The 10,580-nt window shown below is 42.7% G+C and overlaps 1 protein-coding gene across 1 annotated transcript in view; it reads left to right on the top strand.

Annotated features, from left to right (window-relative positions):
• Positions 1-9,727, top strand: part of FGF9 (fibroblast growth factor 9) — a 50,601-nt gene extending 40,874 nt beyond the window's left edge. The window contains exon 3 of the mRNA XM_015417047.1: positions 9,462-9,727. Within this exon, the coding sequence (XP_015272533.1) occupies positions 9,462-9,707 (246 nt within the window). The 3' untranslated portion in view covers positions 9,708-9,727. The remainder of the gene's footprint in view (positions 1-9,461) is intronic.
• The last annotated feature ends 853 nt before the right edge of the window (positions 9,728-10,580 follow it).

Below are 10,580 nucleotides of genomic sequence, written 5' to 3'. Positions count from 1 at the left end.
TTTTTCACAGACTTTCAAAAATAGTAAAGTAACTCCACAAATATGCTTGTCATTCAGAGCTCGAGTGCTAGATATTTTTGTGCATGGGGAAATTTCACATGATGTCTGGCAAGATGGCTGCCTGTTCTCTGACCTCTTCACTCATCAAGTTGATTTAAATTTTAATAAATATGTAATTAGCTATTAAGTAATTGACGTAAAGTGTCATCAAAGTTGAAATTAACTGTGCGGATAAAGCCCTGACCAATTACTAATGAATTCCAGTGCAGGAGATGCAGGCAACAAAAGACTGGAGTCAGAAGGCTTAGCTGTAGCGTAATTGAAAGGTGAAACAGCTGTGTTCAGCCTATTTTTGAGACAAAGCTGTATGGAAGATATTTCTTGCATTTCTAGAGAGATATATCTTAAAGTAAATGTTGTGCAATGCAAAGCAATGAATTCTCAAGTAACTATTTAAAATAATTGTTTTGACCTTTCAGGGGGAAAAAATCAAATTGAGGGAAAATGTGAAGAAAAATAGAAAGAAATGAAAACTGAACTGAAAAATATTAGGCTACATATAAAAGCTGATTTTTGACAAGTTATATGTTATTTCTTGATGCACAATAAGTTGGGCTTTCAGGTTTTTTCTAAATATGGGCTATAATACAAATAAATTATTTTTTTCTGGTTGGATAGTGGATTGCCTGTTTAGTGGAACTGTTGCAGAGAAACCTTGAAAGTAAGGAGTCCCTTGCTTTCTGAATGGGTCCCTCAATTTCATGTGGATCATAGTCATAGAAAGCAGTAGGAGAACCATCTGTCTATGAAAAGGCAGATGATCGAACAATTTAGAATAAGATGTGGATTTAAATTCATTTTTTTCAGGAAGTAGGGGGATGCAGGGTAAAAATAACTGTGAAATAATATCTTCCCCATCTGTATCTCCCTGAGTTCCCAGGAAGAAGTGTGGAATATAATACTACAACTCCCAAGTTGGAAGTCCCAAGAGGCCATGGGGCATTAGCAGGGAGTCAGTTAAACTGTTGATCAGTTAAAGTGTTAAAGAGGAAGCAGCTTTGGAATTGAAAGGGGTTGGGGGGAAAGGGAAGGCCTGGACATCTCTCTGAATTACAATTGATTCCAGACTACTGATCAGTCCCCATGGAGAAAATAGTTGCTTTGGAAGGTGAGGTCTATGGCATTATACTTCACTGAAGTCCTTCAACAAACCTCGTCCTTCCTTTAGTATTGCCAACCTCCAGGCAGTTCCTGGAGATCTCCAAGATCAGTTCTTCTGGAGAAAATGGCTGCTCTGGGCAGTGGACTCTATGGCATTATACCGTGCTAAGGTCCCTCCCCACCCCAAACCCTCCCCAGGGTCTACCTCTCAAATCTACAGGTATTTCCCAACCCAGAGTTGGCAACCATGTAACTGGCTACGGAACCGCTTTCCAGACCCTTGAAACCCAGAAAACATGGCATGCAGCTCTCCTCCCATACTATCTGCTTGGGGCAACAAAATAACAGACAGCCCTGCTGTATAGCTAAGCAGAAGGAAATAAACATGGCATGCCTCCCTCTATTTTCCCCTTTCCACTGCTGCCCCATCAGGCACAGCCGGGACGTTCACCAGGAGCCTCTTTCTAGAGCTCATTGTATTTCTTCCCACAATGAGCCTTATTCCTAGTCTTTAATAAATGAAAAATTCAGTCGACTGTTTGTGTGTAATCAGGGCTGTTCGGAGTCATACCTAGTTTGGCCTTTTGTTCAACATGGAGTGGGGCAGCAGTTGCATCTGCCATGCTGTCATCCCTGTTTGTAGCCTGACCTTCATGTATTGACATAAAGGCCAAAGTTATTGTATGTGCATTACCTGCAAAATCTTATCCCTTCCCTTCAAAATCAAGAAATAAAGCTTGCCTGTATCAAGGGTTTGCTTGTTGCAATGAATACTCATATATTGCACCAAGGCATGGAGTAGCAGTAGTGATGGGGATGAAGGAGGCAGGTGTGATTCCATTGTCCCATCATGCACTGACTTCATTTGCATTTCCAGATACATAATCAGGGTCTGGATAGCCCTGTCCATGCAGGTTTTTTTATCTTCATGCTGAGACTGGAGGGAGAGAAAGCACAACAGATTGAAGAGAAGTGAGTGTGGTTTAAAAATGATGGAAGGCTTGGTTTCTGATGAGGTATATTTGTATTTTGTCTCACTGTTACCTTACTAAAGGAATTCCAGGGGGATGGGCAGGACACAGGGGTACCATCAGAAAAACCCGGAAGTGATGCCACTTCTTTAGGAATCACTGGAAATTCCATGGCAAAACCAAAGAACTTCTGATGAGTCATAGACTTTACTTTTGGGTTTTCCCCAGAGATGACATAACTCACAGAAGTTTCCCCCCCTATTATTTTTCTCTGGCTAACCACAGGAGTAACAGCAGGAAACAGGAGCTGGGGTAGGGGACCCCCCCTCCAGTGGGAAACAGGCAGCCTGTCAGGTGCCTCTAATCAAATTATTTTTGAAACAATATTGTTTTTGAAACAAAAATAAAACCTATGAAATCTGTTTACCAGTAGCAAAGTGGGATGAGTTTGTATACCCCACAAGTACTGACCTCTCTTTTAAAATGTTAAACTATCAGCAGATTTCAGCTTTACTTGTAGGGAGGCATTCCAGACTGCTTCTTACCCTGGCAAGCTGGGGTGCCTTCTTCCCAGTAAGTCTCTTGCAGGTAAGTGTTTTAAAAGTAGGCTTCCCAAGTCCCCCCAGGGGGCAGGGAAACCCCCGCCCCAGAGGCCTGTTCCCCCGGTGGATCGGGCCCCCAGGGGAAGTCCACCCCGACGTGCGCGTCACCCGGAAGTGACACAACCACGCTGGGCACATTGGGGGCGGGGCCAGGGCAATCCGAGGAAAAACTCTATGGTTTCCCCTTGTATGGCCATGGCCCCACCCCCAGTGTGCCTGCTGTCATCACGTCACTTCTGGGTGACGTGTATGCGGTGCGCGCGCAAAGCACACATGCGCAGACACCAGACAGGAGCCCCCCGCTCCGGCAGAAGAGCGACTTAGCAACCCTATTTAAAAGGTGAACTGCAGGGGACGATGTGATATCACAAGGACATTTCATTGGTGTTAATAGTTCTTTCATGAAAACCTTTCCGAACAAAATTTAGAAGCAGAGTCCTAATCAGGAAACTAGGTGTAGATTGCACCAGCTGTTTTCAATATATTCGAAGACGTGTTCCAGGAAAGACAAGCTGGTGCAGAAAAAACCTTAATAATTATGGTCATAAGTTTCCCCCCTACTTCCAGAATCAAAACAATTTGCAAAGTACCTCTAATGGACAGGCCTTCAAAAGAAGGGAGGGGGTACTGCTTATTTATATGTGAAGAATTCATTTACTTTTTCTTGTAGCGGAGCTAAATAACCTAATATGAAATGCTCTTCCAATAAAATTATATGGAGCCTTAGGAATGAAGTAAATTGCAAAGTTTTGCCCATTTAGAGTAATTATATTTATGTCCATACATTTAAACTTATTTGCCCCACAGGGATATCGTTTACAAAATTATTTACTGAAATAATCCTTGTGATGTCTTGCAGTCCTTCATTTCACTAACACATGGTAACATCTTAATGGGGCAAGTGTAAGTTTTGATGTTATAATTACTGTTTTGTTCCAGTAGTAGACAAATTCAGGAATGGAAAAGGGGTTTCATGGTTAAATGTAAGTCAGTACACTGATTTAGCAGATTTCTAAATTAAAATTGCCTTGCATGACCCTCAGCAATTTTAGGGCTAACACACATTGGCTTTTTTTATATGGATAGATGACTATAAGACAGTGTGGTATAGCCTGATCTCATCAGTTCTCAAAAGCTAAGTAGGTTCAGTACTTGGATGAGGGACCGCCAAGAAAGACTCTGTAGAGGAAGGCACTGGCAAACCACCTCTGCTTCTGACTTGCCCTGAAAGTTCTTCGTTGAGGTTGCCATAAGTCAGTTGTGACTTAATGTATGTACATAGATTACTATGAAGTGACTTCTTACTTCAGTGTTTATATGATCTGATGGTGTAGAGAAAACACCTGCGTGACCCAAAAGAAGTGCTAGAAATTCCAAGGCATGGAAACTTGCAGACGTACATAAGGGAGAGGAGAATTACACAACCATAAGATTCCACAGCATACTAGACTTGAGGGAAGAATTTTGTTTCTGTTCCTGAGAGACAAACTAGATGTAATCTTTTGTTAGTGAATTGGATTTGGGTTCCCCTGACTCAGCTTGCTTTCACTGCAGCCAGATGGCAGCTGCAGGGAACTAACTTTTCATGTGTCCCTGGGGCCCAGCACAGATTGGGAGTGTGGTAGGGGGAGGGAGCCCCCCCGGGCCATTTCATGTTGAGAGATATGGGGAAGACTCTCCTCCTCCCCATTCTGTGGTCCCAATGTGAACTGTGTCCTTGTGGTGCTTGAAAAATGAGTTCCTCACTGCAGTTGTCTGGCTGTGGGGAAAGTAAGTTGGCTCAGGGAACCCAGACCTGACCTGTTAAAAATGGTAATGCCTTGTTTGAACCCTTCTATTGTATGCCTCCTTTCAGGGTCAGTCTCAAGCATATGCATGAGAACAGGGGTCATTTCGTAGAAAAAGAGGTGCAGGAGCTCATTAGCATAACTAATTAGCATAACTTATTTGCATATGCCACACCCCCTGACATCACCGGAAGTGTGTCAGAGGCCAGTACCCACCACTCAGGCTCCACTGGACTGTTTTGGATTGCTAGCTATTGGGGGGGTGGGAATGTGCAGATCCATCCTTGCAGAGGAGGGAGAGCTTGTACCTGAATAAAACTTGGTCTTAAAGGTGCCACTGGACTGTTTTGGACCAGGGGGCCGGTGGGAACTCTGCAACTTACCTGGCTGCTGCTTGCTCTAACTGAGGGCTGCTGGGAGCAGGGGGTGGGGCTTGTTGCATATGCCCGCCCCCTGGGCTCTTTACTGCCGAAGCTCCGCTCCTGTGCGCTCCTGCAGGAAATGACCCCTGCATGAGAAGAAAATTCTCATATCTTTAAGTCCTAAGAATACTGTAATATGAAACACTTATATTAATTGTATTTATATTGTGACATGATGCCTTTTCTGCTGTATTTTGTTGTCTGTGTTATTTTGAATTTAGAAAAATAAAGAAATACCAGTGGTAGGAAACATAACCAAAATCAATCAAGCTCATACTATAAATTTGTATGAGTCCCATGTACACTATAGTTTAATGCCCAAACCATCAGGATACCTCCCAAAAATGTTGTTCCCTAAAATTCTCCCCTTAAGCCATAGTTAAGTGGGCATTTTGAACTCACATCTAAGTTCACTGCTATGGCTGTAGGGCTACACTGACTCTACTTGGATAATGATCTGAAAATTCATAATGTGAGGTCTCTGTCTTTGCCTCTAAGCAGTCTGAGTTTAGCCAAGATTTGAAAACATCTATGTCTGTGCTCAGTTGTTAGCTTGCCTACTGGGGTGCAATCATGTGTATGAGAGAGCTCACATGGGAACTGCATGCATGTCACTCTGTACTTGGAAGAAGGGCTGGGACACAGAAGGCACAATTCACAGTCCTGTTGGATTGCGCAGTGCTCATGTTCTCCGGTCCTGCCTGCCCTTCACAAACTGCAGTCCTATCTGAGACTGAAGGCCATGTGATTGTCTCCTTTTAACAATACTGTTATGGTGGGGAGGGGCATTTACAGTAGCCCCAGTGGTGCCTGGCTTTAGACCTAGCAACTATTGCAATTCATCTAGCAAAACAGTCTGGGAAGCTGTGCAGAATGTGCAGCAGTGGCAATAGGTGGTAGGCCTATGAGTAACATCTAGTAATATGTCACGGGTTTGGTGTATGGTAACTCCTTCCCCAGTAAATGTAGAACCCAGACTGATGGAACTTTGGTAAACTTCATTTGTATGAAATGTTATGGAGTTGCATCGAATAACTAATACAATGTAAGTAATATTGGCTTTTTTGGTACACTGATGTTCACCTTCTAGTATGCTTTAATAAATTATACTGCAGTATGTAGCCTTCAGTGGGTACCACTTCAGTGGGAAGGTAACAGCGTTCTGTGTGCCTTGGTGTTTAGTCATGCCGGCCACATGACCACGGAAACGTCTTCGGACAGCGCTGGCTCTTCAGCTTTGAAATGGAGATGAGCACCACAACCCTAGAGTCAGATTCGACTGGCTTTTGAGCAAGGGAACCTTTACCTTTACCTATGTAGCCTGTGCATTCATTTTGCAAAAAACCTATAACTTTTCACTGTAGTCTGGTGATATACTGCAGCATTATAGTAATTTATTTAAGCCTTTTAGAGGAAAAAGTTAAGTCGTGGTTTCAAATGACTCTTTATTCGTATTTATGAAATGTTGATGAAGTGTATAATTAACTGATTCAGGAAAGAATGACATGACATTTTTAAGCAGATCTCTCTCTTAAGCAGCCAGCAGTTCTGCAGTGCGTATTTGTGTGATCTGATTTGCCTGAAGAGCAGAAAAACTTAATTTAAATGAGTTTCTTGTCTTGCTTCTAAGCTAGAGCTCTGCATACACTATTCAGCATCTGCTTTTGCGATTGAAAGAACACAAAGTAATTTTTTTAAAATTGCTCAGAAAACGTTAAGACAACAAGAGCTGCATTTAAAGACTATTCAACAACTATAAAGAAAGCATTGATTACAAAGCTGCCTGTATTCTTCTCTGTAGATAAGCTAAAGAATGCTATTAGAACGCATTGAGCCCTTCCCCGGGGGGGGGGGGGGGCTGGGGCTGAATTCAGTAAAATTGTTTCACCCTCAATGTGCAAATCCATTGATATTGATTCTGCATGAGATTTTGGACCGAAAGTGATGTGACAATGGCCATGAATAAAGCACTTGTCAATCTAAGCATTCCATCAGCACCAAATCATGTAGAACCACCCTTACCATGTGAGCTGGACTATTTGCACAGAGAATTAGCATCATACCCTCCAGATAGGGTTGCCAGGTTCCCAGTGGCCACTGGTTGGGGATGAGGGTAGGGTTGCCAAATCCAGGTTGGGAAACTCCTGGAGATTTGGGGATGGAGCCTGAAAAAGAAAGGGACTTCAGTGGAGTACAGTGCCACAGAGTCCACCCTCTATTTTCCCTAGGGGAACTGATCTCTGTAGTCTGGAGATGAGCAGTAATTCTGGGGGATCCCCAGGTCCCACCTGGAGGCTGGCATTCCTACCTCCAGGCCACTGATCGCTCTCAGGCTAAATGGGCAGGTTGACATGACAAATGTGTTTATACACAGGACAGGGCATGAGCAGAATGAACTTCACCTGTAGCTGATGCCACATTTATTTCATCCTTTAGCTGCATCACACCCCCACCATCATTAAGAAATAGTACAGGATTAGAGCCAGTGACATTTGAGCAGTTATAAAAAGCATTTTCTTCCTTTCCTTTCTTGAAATAATACCAATATTTTGCACTCAGAGGAAACCCAATTTTTAAAAAAGCTGTTAAAGCTAGATTTCTTCCCAGGATGCATTTATTTGCCAAGTGGCAGTCTTATAATTTCAGACGTATAAGTGTAGAATGCAACAGCATTTTTACTCAAGATACAAACTGATGCCTTTCCTTTATTGAACCTTTGGCTGTGCAAGCGTTTCCAACTTTGACAGCATTTATTCTTAAATCTAATTATGTGGAGTGGAGACAGAGTATTCTGTCTTTCTTAAAGAACTTTTCTTCCTACTGCAAGTTCCTCTTTAAAAAGGGTTGTTTTTTTAAATTTTTCAAGGGCTTCAGTGGCTATTGCTTAATGATTCAAAGAGTTCCATGTAGTTTTACTTTAATCATTGATGCTTTCATGCTGTGGGCTTTGGTTTAAGATGTTGCTTTAGAAGAGAGTGAATGGCTAACAGTGCAATCCTGTGCAGGGTAGCTCTAATCTAAGTTCATTGAATTCAATGGGGATAGACTGCCGTAACTCTGCATAGGATTGCACTGTAAAATAACTAAATGGTGCAGTTCCTCCTTCACACCTGTACTGCTGGTGGCTTCCAGGAAAACACAATATGGTTGTGCTCTATATTTGTAGTATCTGCAACCAGAGGTCATTTCGGGGGGGATCGCAGTTCCCTCAGGTGAGGTATGGGGGCGGGGCACATGACGAAGCCCCGCCCCCTGCTTCCGGCCGGCCCGCTTCCGGCCCTCATTCAGCCAGGAGGAGGCAGGAGAAGAGGGAGGGTAAGTTGCTTCCTCCCTGCTTCTCCCCACCCCTGCCTGCCTGGGGCCAGGGAGGGCCTTCGCGGGGTTTCCTTGCACTCCTGCTGGCCTTGCAAAAGTTCGACTTTGTGAGCTACTGGCATTAAAGTTGTGAGCGAGCAATTTGGCTACTGCATAAATTAGTTTGCTCTGGAGCCATCCTTCCTGAGCTAAGACAAAAATGTGTGAGCCAGTGGCTAAAAAACTGTGAGGTAGCTCACACTAACTCATCTTAGAGGGAACACTGGTCCAAGTCCTGGTATTCCTTGGAGGTCTCCTTTCCAAGTACTTGCCAGGGTCGGCCCTGCTTAGCTTCTGAGATCTGACAAGATCAGGCTTGCCTGAGCTATCCAGGTCAGGGCAAGATGCCTCTCTATTTTATATGAGTGCCTCTAATATGTATGGGCGTATTTATTTGTTTGTTACAATTGTTACTCTGTTCACATGTGAGGCAACCCTGGTTTGGTACTATGGAAAGTAGTACTTTGCTTGCATGTTCTCTCCTCCTAATGCATGGTCCAGTTCAATTAGTTCCTTCCTGTTTAGTGCAAACCAAAATTTGCAATTACATCCAAACAAGAAACTATGGCGTGAACCTGGTTCATATTGCTGGCAAATTTAAACCATAGTTTACCAGTTTGGAAGCTATGATTCCTCATAAGAGGAATTAACTCATTGAGCTGATGGATGTTAGATGAAGAGAGAAGGGCCACAGAGTGTGCACCAGCACAGGGCTTGTTTCTTTTTGCAGCATCAAACCATGTTTTGTCATTAAGGTTGTCAGGTACTGCCTGGCAATCAGCAGGAGACTGTGTGAGGTGGAGACATGGGGGGGGGCACCACTGGGAACAGTGTGATGTCACTTCCAGGAAAAACCAATAAGTAAAGTCACACCTCTCTAGAAATTGCTGGAAACACTATAATAAAACCATTGAGTTGCTGGTGATTCCTAAAGAGAACTAATATCACTTCAGGGGGGTTCCAGGAAGTGACATCACACTGTGGGGGATCTCCTGCATTATATATGAACCAGTCTAATCTGAGTTAGAACTGAGGTGCTATTGATAATTAAATAAGGACTTCAGCTGGACAGATGGAAACCCTAGTTTTACTTGTTGGTGCTTGGGAAAGTTTTTATTTTTCGGACTAGTTTCTTACTACTTTTTTCTCTTTTTCTTCTCACAGGAAAAGTTAACCCAGGAGTGTGTGTTCAGAGAACAATTTGAAGAGAACTGGTATAACACATATTCATCGAACCTATATAAACATGTGGACACTGGAAGACGATATTACGTTGCATTAAATAAAGACGGGACTCCAAGAGAAGGGACTAGGACTAAACGGCATCAAAAGTTCACACATTTTTTACCTAGACCAGTGGACCCCGAGAAAGTCCCTGAACTATATAAGGATATTTTAAGCCAAAGTTGACAAAGACGTTTCCTTCACTTGAGCCCTTAAAAAAAAAAAAGTAACCACTATAAAGGTTTCATGCGGTGGGTTCTTAATTGATTAGCTGTGTCATCACATCAGCTCCACTGTTGCCAAACTTTTGTCGCATGCATAATGTATGATGGAGGCTTGGATGGAAAATGCTGATTTTGCTCTGCACTTAAAAGGGTTTGTCTTCCTGGAGGAGAGCCTGTGCCCACTTGCTTGATTTTATTGCGAGAGAAGGAAGGAAGAGAGTGAGAATGTGTGAGAGTGAACGAAAGGATGAAAGAGAGCTGAAGCAAGAAGGAAGGGGGGGGAAGGCCTGATGCATGCTGGGAAATAGAGACGCTTTTAAATTTTTTGATCCGTTGTACTTCATCCTATATCAGCATAGCTGCCATACTTTGTCTCATCAGGAATTTTGGCTGGTGGCCTGCTCAAGTGTATGCTGCTTTTTTTTTTTTTTTACAAAAAGAAAAAGGCATGGAGGAGAGTACAATCTTACTTATAACAACAACAACAACAAGAAAAAGAGAGGCTTCTTTTGGTTCAGTTTGACCGCTCAAGTGGGAGTCACCCCCTCACTGAGTTTAAAGCAAGGACCTCTAAGTAAAATAAGAAAAGATTTAAAAAAAATAATAAAAATAAAAAATAAATAAAAGTTAAATTTATTTATAGAAATTCCAAAGGCAACATTTTATTTATTTTATATATTTATTTATTCTATATAGAGTTTATTTTTAATGAAATATGTGTACAGGCCAGATAGGCAGTTTGGAAGCTTTAGGCTCTGTGATAACATTTCAACGGCAAGGGCCGCGATGAACCTGTGATAAGGAGGAGGAAAAAATCTCATGCAAGTCAAGCATC

Source organism: Gekko japonicus, unplaced genomic scaffold, assembly GCF_001447785.1.
Source record: "Gekko japonicus isolate JY-2015 unplaced genomic scaffold, Gekko_japonicus_V1.1 scaffold685, whole genome shotgun sequence".
NCBI classification, from domain to species: domain Eukaryota; kingdom Metazoa; phylum Chordata; class Lepidosauria; order Squamata; family Gekkonidae; genus Gekko; species Gekko japonicus.
The sequence above is the reverse complement of the archived record's forward strand: the minus strand, read 5'-3'. Positions and strand labels throughout refer to the sequence as shown.